At 37.5% G+C, this 18,562-nt stretch overlaps 1 protein-coding gene across 1 annotated transcript in view; it reads right to left on the bottom strand.

Annotated features, from left to right (window-relative positions):
- Positions 1-7,982, bottom strand: part of TCTN2 (tectonic family member 2) — a 168,821-nt gene extending 160,839 nt beyond the window's left edge. Inside the window, exons 1-3 of the mRNA XM_053701818.1 lie at positions 7,852-7,982; positions 7,499-7,606; positions 1,948-2,036 (exon numbers count right to left, since the gene is read on the bottom strand). Coding sequence (XP_053557793.1) covers positions 1,948-2,036; positions 7,499-7,606; positions 7,852-7,933 — 279 coding nt within the window. The 5' untranslated portion in view covers positions 7,934-7,982. The remainder of the gene's footprint in view (positions 1-1,947; positions 2,037-7,498; positions 7,607-7,851) is intronic.
- Between the last annotated feature and the right edge of the window lie 10,580 nt (positions 7,983-18,562).

Raw genomic sequence — 18,562 nt, 5'->3', positions numbered from 1 at the left:
CCCGTAGTAAGAAAAACTCTATCATCTAGGACTAATGCAATATTGTAGCCAACATAGAGTGTCCAATTGATCCGTAACTTTGTAACATTTCATATAATAAGTATGTCACGCTATATTCCGGATACTCAGACTGTAACTGTGTATAGTCAATTGCAGTTATAGACAGATGACTCTGTTGTCGATATGTTTAAACAGTCACAGAAAAAACTACATGCTACAGCATTTATAATCCTTAATGAATGAGTCCTGGAGAGACCTCAATAGCGTATCTTGTAGCTGTATCAATGTTATGAATCTAATGTCCCTCCAAACTGTCATGCGTCTGGCCACACGTAGTATAGTAGGGAGATATATTTGTAATTCTGGCCCAACCTCACACTATTGAAACTTCACTCACGGTATCACATACAGCACCATATATAAAGTTCCTTGCTACAAAAGAATGTAGTATGCCCCACAATAACATATGCAGGAGCTGCGAGTATCTCATACCCTTGTGGCAGCTAACAACCTCTGACTTGCACGGGCCGAAGAAAATAAATGGATAACAGTGTTACCTGCTTCAGTGCGTGTACATCTTCCAAGTGATACCGTGAGACTAGATCATCGCCGTGTATTGCAGTGTGGTAAGTAGGACCTTCCAATTAGCTACCACAAGGGTATGAGATACTCGCAGCTCCTGCATATGTTATTGTGGGGCATACTACATTCTTTTGTAGCAAGGAACTTTATATATGGTGCTGTATGTGATACCGTGAGTGAAGTTTCAATAGTGTGAGGTTGGGTCAGAATTACAAATATATCTCCCTACTATACTACGTGTGGCCAGACGCATGACAGTTTGGAGAGACATTAGATTCATAACATTGATACAGCTACAAGATACGCTATTGAGGTCTCTCCAGGACTCATTCATTAAGGATTATAAATGCTGTAGCATGTCGTTTTTTTCTGTGACAGTTTAAACATATCGACAACAGAGTCATCTGTCTATAACTGCAATTGACTATACACAGTTACAGTCTGAGTATCCGGAATATAGCGTGACATACTTATTATATGAAATGTTACAAAGTTACGGATCAAGTGGACACTCTATGTTGGCTACAATATTGCATTAGTCCTAGATGATAGAGTTTTTCTTACTACGGGTGGTGTCTGTTTTCACTCCCTGGGGACGCCCTGGGAGTGTTAGTAACTTTTTGAACTTTTGTTGTTTTTGTTCATTTTACTTTTCATATTCTTGCTGATTGTTTGGTACGGATGTGTGGATTTGAATGAACTTAAATCGTACACTTCTCCTATTTATGTTATTGTTGCATAGTGTGAAAGATTACACTGTACTGTATCCTTTGTTGAAGAATTACAATTCTTTCATACTAAGACTCAGTGGCTGGGATCTCTGTATTTTATATTATTATTTAGTCTGGGACCGGACTTTATCCCGTGCCTGAGCATATTATATATATATATATATATATATATATATATATATATATATATATATATATATATATATATATATATATGTGTGTGTGTGTTAACAGTGTGTGTGTGTATAATATAACACCTGAGACCTCATATCTTTGAGCCCTTATAACTTTTTGTGAAATATTTTTTCACAGCATTTTTATTAGACAGTACTTTTAAATGTATTTTTGATGTGTTTTGCGAGACTTTTTAGTTTCGCATAACAATTAACCAGAGCTCTGAGGTTGCAGTAATCATTATAGCGTAAACCACGATTATGCTCATGCGTTCGCATTTACTTTCAACATGTAATATGAGTGCTCCTTCGACACGCACAAACAGCAGCGATAAACCCAATATTGCTTGCGCAAAAACAGTTAGTGTGCCACTCGTAATAACTCAAAAATTCCAACAACACAATACATAGGTTTCTAAAAAACCCTATACTACAAAAAATAAACAAGTAATGCATCAAACCTTGTTAACCGATATTGTTGTCTTCTGCAAAGTAAGGAACCAATCATCTGTCTTGTTATTTCCATCACAGCCTGGTGTAGGAACCATAGCTAAATAAATAAAGGAAAGCGAGAAAAAAATGAATTAGGTTTCACTCTAGATCACATACGCATAAAAAAACACAAGGCTATACCAACGAGCGTTAAAGTGCTTCAGTGCTAGTAAATACTTTGTATTTAAAACAGTGCATATTACTCTATGCACTCCACACATACAATATAGGTCTTCAAAAAACACATTTTTTTCTCTGACAATGCAGGCAAAACTAGGGTTGCCACCCGTCCCTTAAAGTGCAGAACACTTATAAGTTACACATGCTGCAGGGTGTGCAGGGAGGAATATGAATAGTGCTGTCACATGTTCCTCCCTGCACACCCTGCAGCATGTGTAACTCATAAGTGTCCAGTAAAACATGGCTGAGGTGGCAACCCTAGGCGCTACAGCCAATGCAAAGCTTTACCACCTTGTTCCTGCAGTTCAACAGAACAATCCTTCACCACTCCCTAACATTTGACCCAGGGGGGCAGTACAACACATGGGTCCAGCAAGATTTATAGGCTTACTATTCCATATTCTGCTTAGGACCAGTAGTGCATTGCTACTACAGAACTGTTTTTCATATATGTGTATTTTAACCTCTCTTCAAGGGTGAAAGGGACATAAAAGCAAAAAAAGAAAAAGGAAAATATTACAGCATTTTATTATTGATGCATAGATCTCTGTGTTTATTTTTTAAATGGATATTTAAATAGCTGTATGAGATTGTAATATAAAATGTTTAATTATGAGTGATTAACCAACTTCGTAATATACTTTCATTATTTATTTTGTCCCCTTTTTTATTTGTTTTATTCAATTTCCACTGAGTTTCTATAATGTAATGAGCTCTTATTTTCAACATACATTTTCTCCTTATCTATCTATCCCACTGAGGACAATTAGGAACAGCTATAAAGCAGGTAATACAAAAGACTGAGCAAGCAACTGCAAGGCTGGGTGGAATATAGGATTGTTGAAGTAATTATCTAATAGGGTTTCCAAACAGCCTTGCTTGCACAGTCTTTTGCATTGTCCTCAGCAAGAAAGATAGAAAAAGGGAAAACGTATGTTTAAACATGGTGACATCCATTACTTTATATTATTTCAATATTTAAACAAATAATATAATTTTAAAAATACATCTTCATATTATTCTAACGCTAATCTTTGCATAATTATGCGTAGCATGTATTTTCTGTATAATATCCGCTTAAAACAAGGAAGAAAATAAGAAGTGCCTTAAACAAAGAGATACGTATACCTTATGCTTCTTATTAACATAATGAGTAGAAGAATCTTAAAAAAAGGAATAGCTGTTTTAAGGATAACTAGAATCTGACGTCTACTAGAAACTGAGAAACCAAAGAATTATAATGGTAAAGTGATGACGGCATATTACAATGCTTTAAATTTACTGGAATTATTGCTAAAATGGCTGCAAGTATAGAATCTGCAGACCTACTCTCATAAAACTAGATACAACATGGGTTAATCTGAACAGATTCCTTAGAAGCAATAGTACAGACATAATCTAACGTGAAATTACCTCTCAGTGGGGGGAAAAAAACTTCTCCCAGATCATTACATGTAAGGAAAAAAACAAAACAGCTATATCCAATTACAAGTAGTCTGCAAATACACATATGAGTACAGAAGGAAGGAGTACTGCAAGAGAAAGATTAATCACAAACTGGGGCTTCTGATGGAATCTGGTAAACTCATTATTAGCTTATGGTCACACAACAAACTGTCAAGATGTTGCAGTGGTCATCATACTACATGCAGACAATACCAGCACATTACACCACTATCTATTCTGTGCATAGGGAGACGATACACAGTAAAAACACAATAGGTGTTGCATCAAGCACCAAACACAGGGGAAGTTTCAATAAAACTTGCAGAAAAAGAAATTAGCACATTTAAAACTTTAATAGAGATTTACTATGGAAAACTAGCACATGTGTATATGTACCATATGTATCAAAATGACAAATGACCAGGAATGTACAAAATCGAGGTATAGGGGAGTATCTGGAGCTATACTTTGTAATAGGGCTGCACGATTAACCGCACATGCGTTTTTAAACCGCGATTAATCGCCGCGGTTTAAAAACCGCGAGAGTACGCAATTTTCTTGAAAAAAAAATAATTCTTTAATCTTCATGAAAACGGAGGCAGAGAGGGAGGATGAGAGGCGGACCAGGGTGGGGCCGTGGGCGGACCTGAGAATGCCTGCAAAACGGCCATTTCTGCAGAGAATTATGAGTGTGTGGCAGCAATTGGCTTTCATCCTGACCTGCAGTCATCATGCAGCTGGAGCTGGATAGTCCTCAGTCAGCACTTTTCAGGTTTCTTTCTACATGCTGCACACACTGCTTCATATGTTACTCTTACCACAGGTAGACTGACTGCCCAACATGGGCAATGTAGTAAGAACTGGCCAGCTAATTTCATTTAAATTAGCTTTGTTTGTATGTTTTGAGTTAACTTGTTATGTACTACTACCTCCTGTATATAACTGTGTTGATGTGTTCTACTTCTTAGTGGTCTTTTATATAGATCTACTACTACAGAATAGCTGTGACTAGTGTGTGATTGTATATGACAGGCTGCAGGATGTCAGGATTGACCTTGTCAATGCCACATCCCTCATGTTTCCCTGGATATGTCTCCTAAAATGAATAACACATGCGGCAGAGTGTGCATTCATTGTACTTACTTTAATGCTAACTGCACTTATATTTATTTATATATACAGAACTTTACAAGTCATACTGCTGTAAAGAGCAATTTTCAGGTTTCTCCATGCTTACACTGCTTCATATGTTAATCATACCACTGTGTCCACACTGTTAGAATGACTGTCCAATAAAACATGAATGTTGTGTGAACTTGTGTGTCATAAGACCTAATAACTGGCTAGTGGCTACTATTTTATCACATCACAGGCAGCAAATTTTATTGTAACTATTTTTTGTTTTGTATTTTTATGCTCAAATAGTGTATTGGACATTGATAAACATGTACATTAAGATTTTGTAGTGTTAAATAAATTGTTTAATGCTAAATGAAGTTGTTATAGTCATTTTTAATAAAATCGCAATTAAATCGCAATCGCAGTTTTTTTGTTTGTTTTTTTAAATTGCAAAAAAATTTTTGGTCATATCGCCCAGCCCTACTTTGTAATGTATTTTTTATGTGTTCTGTGACACTTTTTTGTTTCACAAAACCGGTAATCAGAGCTCTGAGGATGTGGCAATCATTCTAGTGTAAATCGCGATTTCACTCAAGCGTTCGCGTTTACTTTCAACTCGTAATATGAGTGATAAGCCCGGGAAGCGCAAACACACGCGATAAACCACTTATTGCTTGCACGCAAACTTTTGCGCTCCACTCATAATCAGGCCCAACATTGGTTTTATAGTTCTCAAAAACAAATTTGCGTCTGCAGAAATAACATACCCCTTCTTCACAGCAAAATTTTGGAGTTGAGAAATAGACCTTAAATGACATAATCATGAAAGGAAACTTTTGGGTTTCAGAAAAATCATACAAGTTTCAGATTTACTTCTCTCATCAAATTTGCTTCATTCTCTTCTTATCCTTTGTTGAAGGAGAGCAATGCTCTACTGGGGCCCAGCTGAACACATTGGGTGAGAAAGTGACAAGCAGCTAGCTCACAGTAGTGTACTGCTTCTGAGTCTACCTATGTATGCTATTTAACAATGGATACCAAGCAAAGCAAAGCAAATAAGGGGAGTAAATTGAAAAATTGTTAAACATTGCATGTTCTTTCAATGATGAAAGTTAATTTTTGACTTTACTGTCCCTTTAATGCCACTTCTCCCCTGCAAATCTATGTAAATAGAATCAAACCATGCTAAGTTTCAAGAAGCTCACTGAATAGAAGATTGTTTGGAGTGCAGCAGATCTGCACAAAGACCTAAGTGGGAGGAGGGAGGGTTATTGTTTTAGTTAACTAAAACTACGTAAAGTGTTATTAAGGTAATGGTTATTTTTCTTTAGTTAAATAAAAGGTAATCATTATTTTTCTACTTCCAATAAAGTACAGCTAAAAAGTTGATCAAAAATATGAATGATTAACCTATTAAACGGGATAAAGTTCACCTCCCAATAATTTATTTCATTAAAATGATCTATATATGCATATTTAATTGTATATAACTAAATCAGTAACGGTCTGATACAAACCGGAAAAATAATTTGAGATGTCATTATTCTAAAAATGAAAACCATGATTTAAATTGATTGAAATTTTTTCTTACTGACTAATGATTTGAATCGTCATTGATATCATCATTTCACCCTGAATGTAGGCAACAGGTGGCCACACCCTTGCAGTAGTAAGCATACTCTACTTTCTATGCTCATTATTTCTATGGGAGCCAGCTCGCCACTCACAGGGACAGACTTTTTTTTCTTTTTATAATTGCACCAAGACTGTCCTTGCAAGGCTAAACGTGGTTTTTCACTTTTGTGGTAGTAAACTTTTGCTCATCAGGTCAGTAGTTCTCTGCTGAGATTATCTAAGGCCTCTTGCCACTGCTATGAGCTCCCTCAATTTTAGAAAGGCACATTTTAGCTTGAGAGCTGTTTATCTCACTATACAGGATTCTGGTTGTGAAGAGGAGACACATACATCGCAGTATAGTGCTCAAAAACGCCCAAAGCTTTTGAGTGATGTCTTTCCATGCTGGCGAGATTTTGATCATGAGGCACTACAACACTAGTATGAGTGTCTTGCTAAGACCACACTGTAAATAACCATTTTCACACTATGAGAATGGAGACAGATATAGAATTGTGTTCTCTTTCATGATAAACTCTAATAGTTATACATTAAAAAGCTAGTGTTTATTTCCATGAACTACTAATACACTTTCTATTATCTATTATACTGTGTCCATTTTAGGACATCCTTGCTCCCTCCTCCTTTCTGCTCCATGCTGCCTCCCCTGTCCTCCCTGCTGCCTCCTTCCTCGTCCATGCTGCCTTTAGATGTAGAGATTTGCTTAAAGGGACAGTAAACTGTTTTAGACTTTAGATTCTAAAGATCACCATAGAGCGATGAGCTACAGAGGGGGCAGCACAGAGCAGGCAGAAGGTTGCAGAGAGGAGGCAACATGGAAGAGGGAGGATGAAACAGAAAGGAAGCAGTTTTACCAAAGGAAGCTTCAGAGGAAAGAGCATGGAGTGTTAGAGGATGGAGGAGGGAGTTTTAGAGGGGGAGGAGAAAAGGAGGGAGTTTTACAGGAAGGAGGTTAAATGATGGAGGTGGGAGTTTTGGAAGAGGGATCAAGTGCACACACTTTTTTGAAGTTGGCGGATATGTTGCCTATGAGTCCCTTCTAAATTAATTGGTTGTTAAGTAATTCCAAAAGGGGTCATCATAAGCAATTTTAATGTGAGTCTGTAGTTACAGGGGGAAAAAAAAGTTAATTTTACTTACTTTCATTATTTAATATAGTCAGATACAAACTGACTGATGAAAAGTTTCCAACAACAAGGAATGATGTGGCTTTTGTTCCAGTCAAGAGAATCCTAGAGGGGTAAAACCCTACGAGTCAAGAACAAAAAAAAGTATTTATTTGCAAAGTGCTTAAATTTTTTATGTAACGCAAACATATGTATTTCTGCCATGACGTTGAGCAGCATATTTAATATAAATAACACTATAAAAGGAGGCATATTTCTAATAGAACTAGCTGCAAATTATGCATGCAATGGCGGGGCACAGGCCATGTCACGTTCGAGTAACATGTTACAACAAGACCATATCTGCAGGTCTCTTTCAACACACACCTGAGCTGTTTAATGCCCGAGTCGTCACCATCAGAATAGTAAAGAACATCCAAAGCAAACCATTAACCGACAAGGGTGACATTATTCATGCAATACTTAGCTCAGACCAAACCCGTTGCTAGGCAGCCATGACTAAATCCGCGTTGCGTTCCAAAGCTAACGCATGGTAACCATGGCCACGTCAGCCAATTAGAATAATGCTGCAAGTCACGTGTTATAATGTCGTCACGGTCAGAGTATGATAGTCTCTGTTCATGCTGCTTTTACACCAGATTCCAGAAGGCACCATAATCAGCATTGAGACTGGAAGCACCAAATCACTATTTTTCCTAGACAGTAATACACATAAAGCACCGCCCATGCTATAAGATGTTATACATTCCCAGCGATGCCCAATGCCCATAATATAACATGCTGTACAGTACACTCCCAGTAATAACCGCACGGCAACACCAATGCAATGATGCTATACACAGTACACACACTGATACCGACACAATATCCCTTGTAACAGTTCTACCCATACAGCCTTGCTCCATGACATAATAAGTTATAGTGTCCAGCAGAACACCACAAATTCCTACCAAAGATTCCCCTTATCTAGCCAAATCCCATCCAAAGGATTAACAGTAGCCTATATATTTTAAGAGACTCCCCACTGGGACCTGTACCTAGTTTAAGAATCATGGGATTTAGAATCATGGGTTTTTTAAACTATGTTCTACCATCAAATAATGATCCTTACCAATTCCTTCAAATATAGAATCTTGTCCATCACATTTTCCCTTAGTTCCTCGCACACATATTAAGAATACCTATGTGAACACGACAGGAAATAACGATCACCAAAATTGCTTAAAGGGACACTGAACCCAAATTTTTTCTTTTGTGATTCAGATAGAGTAGCAATTTTAAGCAACTTTCTAATTTACTCCTATTATCAATTTTTCTTCGTTCTCTTGCTATCATTATTTGAAAAAGAAGGCATCTAAGCTTTTTTTGGTTTCAGTACTCTGGACAGCACTTTTTTATTGGTGGATGAATTTATCCACCAATCAACAAGGACAACACAGGTTGTTCACCAAAAATGGGCCGGCATCTAAACTTACATTCTTGCATTTCAAACAAAGATACCAAGAGAATGAAGAAAATTTGATAATAGGCGTAAATTAGAAAGTTGCTTAAAATTTCATGCTCAATCTGAATCACGAAAGAAAAAATTTGGGTACAGTGTCCCTTTAACACAGTAAAGTCAAGATGAAAGAACTTTCCAAATTCCAATTTACTTCTGTTATCACATTTGCTTTGTTATTTTGGTATCTTTTATTGAAGAATTAAACTAGGTAGGCTAATAAGAACTCAGGAGTGTGCATGTGTCTTTAGTAATATGACAGCAGTTTTTTGCAACATTGTTTTGTTATACTGTACAAAGCTACAAATAATGTTGCAGAACACTGCTGCCATAGAGTACTAAAGACACGTGCACACTCCTGAGCTCTTATGAGCCAACCTTGTTTTACTCTTCAATAAATGATACCACGAGAAAGAAGCAAATTGGATAACAGAAGTAAATTGGAAAGTTGCTTAAAATTGAATGCTCTAACGGAATCATGAAAGTTTAATTTTGACTTTACTGTCCATTTAATGTATTCCAGCTATCTGTATGCTGTTGGTTCAGGGATAGGCAAGGTGTCCGTGACTGGCCCTTGCAGTGTCCGCCGCCCATTTTGCTGTGGGGAGGGAGGAGTAAGACAGATGAATACTGGTCCTGACTCCTCCTTAACACATGCAGCGCCACGTTTTGCAGGGTTGTGGCCACTCCCACATGATGCCACTTAGTACTAGAAAATGACTCTGAGTGAGACAGAGAGAGAAGGAAGATTCAAGAAGCAAGCTGCCACTGTGTCCCTGGAGCTTTATATGCAAAGGTAAAGCACTTTAACCAGTACCTGAGGTTTATTATAACTAGTAGTATTTAAATAGAAAGAAAAGATATAGTATGGTTGTGATTCATAACCTTAGTATATCTTTTCTTTCTGATTAAATAATAGGAAAGGGAAAATATTTAGTATGAATAAAATTAGTGGCTTGTCAAGAGACTGCTAGCAATATGGGTGATAAGTTATGGAATAAATAAAGCCTGAGTGAAATACTGGATGTGTATCTTCTGCATCTGTATAATAACACCCAGCTCTATACAAAGACACAGAAGTGATACTGGCACATGTGTATAGCCAGACAAGGGCTGGTTATAGGATCAGTGGTATCTGCATCAGTATAATAAAATTCAGCACTATAAAATAATAGTTTTAATTGTAAATGTACCTTGGTGTCCTTCACTAAAGGTCTTTACTTTAGAAAATGTCCGCCACAGCCTTGGCTCGTGCCTATCCCTGTGTTGGTTGTAAGGCAATTAATTTTCAAAAGGGCAATATATTCACATTTATAAACTACAACACTGATTACATTACCACTAGCTGATTGTCCAATCCTTTAACCTTGCTGGACTATGGTCATGAAAACAGTTTATATAAGATCATATTTGAAGCTCTCATTGTTTTAAATTGAGTCTGATTTGACAACACCATTCAAAATATTTTCTCCATCACTTTATAACAACAAACAAACTAAATAAACCTCATTAATTATATTACAACAAAGCCAAGCTATTATTGTTTACACGGATGGCTTTTTCTACAGACATTAAATTTAGCCAAGCATAATAAAATGTTAAAATTAAAAGGAATAGTGTACCATAAATTGGTCTCCCCTTAATGTGTTTCCAATTATTTGTTGTACCAGTAGCAGAGTATAAATGGTATGAGAAATGTATCATTTATGTTTATATTTTAAATGAAATAGTTGTTTTTGTTATTTGAAACCACAATCCATTACAATCTGCTGAGCTTGTATGAAATTCAGACCTACTTATCTTACTACTTTCTATACACAGAAGTGCTTCCTTATCTCTGTCAGTATACCAAAGCTCAATACTTAGGGCCTGATATTCGAAAGCTCGCTGGCATGAAGAAAAATTCTGCAAAATCTTTGGGATTTTTTTTTTTTTTTCAACTTTATATTGCAATTTAGGAGTCCCCTTCACATCAAGAACCCTGCATTGTCAGATAAACATCTTCTTTTAAACTAAAATTTGTATTTCTAACATTTTTTTAGTCACCTCCCCGTATCTGAGCAAAGTGCTTTTGAATATCTAGCCCCTAGAGAGAACAATTAATTACTTATCTCTCTTATCCCCACAAGGAGTGCAATTTCCTCAGCTGGCTATATCAATTACCATTTCTATAGCCAATACATAAGTATTGACATTTTTAATATAAGTGGCTGATACTCCAGACAAAAGCTACTATTTCAAATGCAAAAATAAAGATAAAAGGATATATTTGTAAACAATTTAATGCACTACCGCAGGTAAAATGGATAAGTGGGAACAAATTGATGGGGAAAACTCTCCCAAGATTTAAGGGAAATGTCATGCGATCACAGTAAAGCAAAATGTGACATCAGCACTGATAAAACTGATTAGCTGTTCTTTTTTTTACATGCAGCTGTCAGTAGCTGAAGGATAACTGTTTACAGAGCACTTACTGTTGTGAGATTAAGACATTTTGAGGTAAAATGTCTTCCTTTTTTACACAGAGATGTTCAGGTGATATTTTCTTGTCAGCTTTTTTCTTGATTCAAGTCTTGACCCCCCGCTTAGATGTCATAACAGTTTTAGGTCCCAATGTTCAAAAACCCACTGGCATAGAGAGAAACAAGCAACATTTTTAGTTTTTTTTGTGTTATTTTGCAATGTATGTGTCTTTCCTTTACATTCAGCTAACATTAATTCAGGGAACTCACAGTACTGACAAGGTTTCTTAGACTTAGATAATCTTGCCAAAGCAGAGAGCTTTAGATCATGGGGCCATTAGTGAGAAGACCTCCGCTTGCATGTATGCCTCTCTTACTACTCAGTTTATATCCTGCAGCATATGATCCTAGTTTCAGTTGTTGTAATGGTAGATTCTTAATGTAACCTCAATAAATCTTTATTTGACACTTTGCACAGTGTTTTTTTTTCCACATAAAATATATAAAACCAATACCCTATGAGAAATAGAGTCTGCTGTGCACTGCATCTTTACGCTTGTTTAATAATAGTTTTAATTGTAAATGTACCTTGGTGTCCTTCACTAAAGGTCTTTACTTTAGAAAATGTCCGCCACAGCCTTGGCTCGTGCCTATCCCTGTGTTGGTTGTAAGGCAATTAATTTTCAAAAGGGCAATATATTCACATTTATAAACTACAACACTGATTACATTACCACTAGCTGATTGTCCAATCCTTTAACCTTGCTGGACTATGGTCATGAAAACAGTTTATATAAGATCATATTTGAAGCTCTCATTGTTTTAAATTGAGTCTGATTTGACAACACCATTCAAAATATTTTCTCCATCACTTTATAACAACAAACAAACTAAATAAACCTCATTAATTATATTACAACAAAGCCAAGCTATTATTGTTTACACGGATGGCTTTTTCTACAGACATTAAATTTAGCCAAGCATAATAAAATGTTAAAATTAAAAGGAATAGTGTACCATAAATTGGTCTCCCCTTAATGTGTTTCCAATTATTTGTTGTACCAGTAGCAGAGTATAAATGGTATGAGAAATGTATCATTTATGTTTATATTTTAAATGAAATAGTTGTTTTTGTTATTTGAAACCACAATCCATTACAATCTGCTGAGCTTGTATGAAATTCAGACCTACTTATCTTACTACTTTCTATACACAGAAGTGCTTCCTTATCTCTGTCAGTATACCAAAGCTCAATACTTAGGGCCTGATATTCGAAAGCTCGCTGGCATGAAGAAAAATTCTGCAAAATCTTTGGGATTTTTTTTTTTTTTCAACTTTATATTGCAATTTAGGAGTCCCCTTCACATCAAGAACCCTGCATTGTCAGATAAACATCTTCTTTTAAACTAAAATTTGTATTTCTAACATTTTTTTAGTCACCTCCCCGTATCTGAGCAAAGTGCTTTTGAATATCTAGCCCCTAGAGAGAACAATTAATTACTTATCTCTCTTATCCCCACAAGGAGTGCAATTTCCTCAGCTGGCTATATCAATTACCATTTCTATAGCCAATACATAAGTATTGACATTTTTAATATAAGTGGCTGATACTCCAGACAAAAGCTACTATTTCAAATGCAAAAATAAAGATAAAAGGATATATTTGTAAACAATTTAATGCACTACCGCAGGTAAAATGGATAAGTGGGAACAAATTGATGGGGAAAACTCTCCCAAGATTTAAGGGAAATGTCATGCGATCACAGTAAAGCAAAATGTGACATCAGCACTGATAAAACTGATTAGCTGTTCTTTTTTTTACATGCAGCTGTCAGTAGCTGAAGGATAACTGTTTACAGAGCACTTACTGTTGTGAGATTAAGACATTTTGAGGTAAAATGTCTTCCTTTTTTACACAGAGATGTTCAGGTGATATTTTCTTGTCAGCTTTTTTCTTGATTCAAGTCTTGACCCCCCGCTTAGATGTCATAACAGTTTTAGGTCCCAATGTTCAAAAACCCACTGGCATAGAGAGAAACAAGCAACATTTTTAGTTTTTTTTGTGTTATTTTGCAATGTATGTGTCTTTCCTTTACATTCAGCTAACATTAATTCAGGGAACTCACAGTACTGACAAGGTTTCTTAGACTTAGATAATCTTGCCAAAGCAGAGAGCTTTAGATCATGGGGCCATTAGTGAGAAGACCTCCGCTTGCATGTATGCCTCTCTTACTACTCAGTTTATATCCTGCAGCATATGATCCTAGTTTCAGTTGTTGTAATGGTAGATTCTTAATGTAACCTCAATAAATCTTTATTTGACACTTTGCACAGTGTTTTTTTTTCCACATAAAATATATAAAACCAATACCCTATGAGAAATAGAGTCTGCTGTGCACTGCATCTTTACGCTTGTTTAAAGAGTACCATAGTAGTTACTATTAGGGTTGCCACCTTCAATACAAAAAAATAAGGGACGCCTGCCGCAGCGGGGGCCACACCCCTCTGGACCACGATGATGATCACAGGACCGATGACAATGACATGCCAGTAGTAAATCACAACTTAAAGGGACACTAATCAAAATTAAACTTTCATTATTCAGATAGAGCATGCAATTTTAAACAACTTCCCAATTTACTTCCATTAACAAAATGTGAACACAAAAAAAAAAAATTTAAACTTTGAGTCACCAGCTCCTACTGAGCATGTGCAATAATTCACAGAATAAATGTGTATGCATTTGTGATTGCCTGATGGCTGTAACATGGTACTTGTATGCATTTGTGATTGGATGATGGCTGTCACATGGTACAGGGGGAGTAGAAATAGACATAACTTTTAAAATTGTCAGAAAAAAAATCTACTACTCTTTGAAGTTCAGACTAAATTCTATTGCATTGTCTTATTATCTTGCATTGGTTGATTATGCAAATCTACTGTGTTTACTGGTCCTTTGACACTAGGTCAAAATGTGTCACAGACTGTATTTGAGTGGGAAGAACTGTTATGAATAATGCCTTTTGGGTGGCATAACAGCTGGGTACGAGCATGCAATGGCAGGAGCTCCTAGCGGTAATGTATAGTTATTACACAGACTGTATATACACAACACACTGTGTACTTATACATGGCTATTGATCTACATGTTATAGGTATGGTAATCACAAGCACCTGCGCACAGTATTATATATATATATATATATATATATATAGTTACTACACACACATTGTATATAGATACTGAACAGGTTATTCATAACTGTTTTTTATATGGAATGAAAGAAATGCACAAATATTGGACAGTTCAATAAAGTGACTCTGGTCGCCATAGCAATAAATGAAGGACGGCGATGCATAACAGCTAGCCTGGGTACGGTAATGAGCATGCTATGGCAGGAGCTCTGCTCCTAACGGTAATGGTGACAGGACAGGAGGGGCTGGGGAGGGAGGGGTGCCAGGCCAGCAGGTCAGGTGTGTGTGCCTTGAATTCAGAGGTGATCGTGAAAATGTCTGCTCCTTAGCTGACTGCACTGCCTAAAGAGGTATGATGATGACTGATGATGTGATAAGATGAGACAGGATTTGTCATTGTGTGGCATGGTGACATTGAATGGTGTGACAAGACAGTGGCATAGTACAGTTACAAGATGTGGCATAGTGTGACAAGAACATGGTGTAACAAGATGTGATATGGTGTAACAAGATGTGGCATGTTTTGACAGAATATGTTATGGTGACAGGATTCTTCTTTTTTTTCCTTCAACATAAATATTGTGCACAGAAAAATTTCATCTTGTCTATTTTCTGGTACAACAGTTGAATGACACTACTGTGTATCTATAGATATATACTGTAGTACTGTGCTATTACTTAAGAGTCCTTATTCTAGCTGATTTATACTAACAGCCAGTTTATATCAGGCATCAGATGGATTATTTATCCCTGTGCTAACTACTACATGGAAAGCAGAAATTTCTGGGACATACTTCATCAGCTAGAATAAGGAATCTTAAGTAATAGCACAGTACTAAAGTATATATCTATAGATACATAGTAGTGTCATTCAACTGTTCTACCAGAAAATAGACAAGATGAAATTTTTCTGTGCACTTTATTTATGTTGAAGGAAAAAAAAGAAGAATCCTGTCACCATATATTCTGTCAAAACACATGCCACATCTTGTTACAGTAACACCATATCATATCTTATTACACCATGTTCTTGTCACACTTTACCACATCTTGTAACTGTACTATCTATGCCACTGTGTCTTGTCACATCATTCAATGTCATCATGCCACTGTACACAATGATTGACAAATCCTGTCTCATCTTAAAGTCCTAACGGTAATGCTGGTGAGTGACGCTGAGCATCAGAACTGATTGTGTAAGAGCACTATCTAATCATCAGTACTACAGTTATATAAGTATTAGTACTTTATAGCACGCACTGCTTACACTACAGGATGGGCTTTCTACTGTATACTCCTGCTGCTTCAAGGTACAAACAGTGGAGTGGGCATTGCTGCGTAATTACCTGCGTTACTCTCACAGCCTGCAACCTATCAGTAGGTACATTTGCAGACGTACAGCAGCATAATCAGTAGCCCAATGCCATTTCTGAGCTAGCAACCAGTCAGATTACTCTCATATAACTTATCGTAGCTCTAAGTTGCTATTTTACACATGTATTTTTATTTGCTCTGTACCAGAATTGAGCTAATAGTAATAAGTTTAAGCCTATTGCTGCCTTTTTAAGAGCTCCTTTACTTGTCGGTTTAGTTGGAGTGTGAGCATCAGAACTGATTGTGCAGTGTAGATCTCTATGTGATGATGATCATCAGTGCTACAGTTATATAAATAAGTATTAGTACTTTAGCTGACAGGACAGGAGGAGGGCCCGGGAGGGGATGCCAGCAGGTCAGCGTGTGTGCCTTTCAGAAGTTTCAGGTAACTAAATACCGACTAACTTACCGTTTAGGAGGCTTAGGACTGAGAGTCTGAGCTAATATGCAAGTAGTGGCTAGTGCTGTGCCGCGCAGAGCAACTGTCTGACAAGCAACTCGTGGACTGTCTGTCTGCAACTCTGCAAACCAACTACTGACAGTGACACTGGCTGTGCGTGAGTGATTACTTTAAAAACTCCGACCCAGATACAAGTCAGAGACTTTGACAGATAACGCCAGCAAACCAATCATCGCAGCCTCCACAGCTGCAGCTTCCCTGGAACAGCGCCAGCAAACCAATCATCACATTCGCAGCCTGCCCTCCACAGCTCAGCTGCTTCCCGAATCCCTGGTAACAGCGCTGCGCCAGCCGCCAGCAAACCCATTCGCAGCCTCAACACAGGCTGGTAGTGGTAACAGCTTCCCTTACTTCAAATACGGGACAAACCCCGTCCCGTATTGATTCAATACGGGACGCAGTATTTTAACCTGAAATACGGGACGATTCCGTATTTCAAGGGACGGGTGGCAACCCTAGTTACTATACACCATGCTATTGTTTTCTTCCCCTCTGCTTGCAGATCTCTTCAAAACTATTCACTTATTTTAACCTTTCAAATGTTCTGGTTAGTGAAGTTTTGCATCCTCAAACTGGGCGCAGACATCTTGGAATTGTAGTATTCTTGTACCTTAATCAATAGCATTTTGGGGGTTTTGGACAATACAAATGTGTGCAGCTCTTTGGCCCAGCACTCTTAATCCCCTCCCCCTGTATGCCCTGCACCCTGTGTGGCCAACACCTTTCCCAACATTCAGTGTTACCTATATAAAGAATAACACTAAATATTACACCTCTTGATACCATAAACACGTCTTCATAAACTAAAGGATGTAAATTGCACCTTTTCATAACCTAACCCTTGACAATATGGGGCCTGCAAAGCTTGGGGCACTGGGTGGGTGCCCCTCTCACCCTGCCCAAAGGAATGGTCTGAGTTTCAGCACATGGCACCACTATTAAATCCCTCCAATATAAGATGGAAAAGCTTAAGGAAACATCCAGAGAAGGTATCCTCGAAATTGTAAATAATAAAGATCTAGGATCAGTGAGGACAAACTTCCTAACACATGGGGCCACAGATCCTTTTTTTTTTTTTTTTTTTGAGTTGTCACCTTGTTTACCCACCCACCCGAAATCACCAAAAAGCAAATTTTTAGCTCCACTTTTTTTGGGGGCCACAAAAACTATGACACACATTTTTAGTTCTGCTATTTCCGGGGGCTACAAAAAAAGTAGTGCAGAGGGTGGTACATGGCTGCCATCTATTTGCCATTGGCTGGCACCAGTTAGCCATCACTGGTCTAGAAGATCAGCAGAACTAAAGAGGTTTAACAAGTTCCAGATATTATAACAGAACAAGCAAACAATGCCTTGCAGCCTAGAAAAGTGCCTCAAAGTGATGTTCTTACATTTCTCAATGTCAAGAGTCAGTCCTGCAAAAAAAAATTGTGCTTTCCTCATCATTGTTACTGAAAATGCATATTTTAGATCTAATGGAACCCCTTATTGTGAATGAATGCCCCTTTACCCCACTAGTTGCTAACTTACAATTCATTTTTTCCTCTAATTACTTTTGTTTCATGCGTACTGCAATATACTAATTCCATGTGATTTAATTAAAACTCTATCGGCTAGATTTAGAGTTTGGCGTTATCCGTCAAAACCAGCGTTAGAGGCTCCTAACGCTGGTTTTGGGCTACCGCTGGTATTTAGAGTCAGTCAGGAAAGGGTCTAACGCTCACTTTGCAGCCGCAACTTTTCCATACCGCAGATCCCCCTATGCCAATTGCGTATCCTATCTTTTCAATGGGATCTTTCTAACGCCGGTATTTAGAGTCTTGGCTGAAGTGAGCTTTAGAAATCTACCGACAAAACTCCAGACGCAGAAAAAAAACAGGAGTTAAAAGCTTTATGGGCTAACGCCGGTTCATAAAGCTCTTCACTACTGTACTCTAAAGTACACTAACACCCATAAACTACCTATGTACCCCTAAACCGAGGTCCCACCACATCGCCGCCACTCTATTAAATTTTTTTAACCCCTAATCTGCCGACCGCACACCGCCGCCACCTACGTTATCCCTATGAACCCCTAATCTGCTGCCC

The sequence above is a fragment of the Bombina bombina genome, chromosome 2, assembly GCF_027579735.1.
Source record: "Bombina bombina isolate aBomBom1 chromosome 2, aBomBom1.pri, whole genome shotgun sequence".
NCBI classification, from domain to species: Eukaryota; Metazoa; Chordata; class Amphibia; order Anura; family Bombinatoridae; genus Bombina; species Bombina bombina.
The sequence above is the reverse complement of the archived record's forward strand: the minus strand, read 5'-3'. Positions and strand labels throughout refer to the sequence as shown.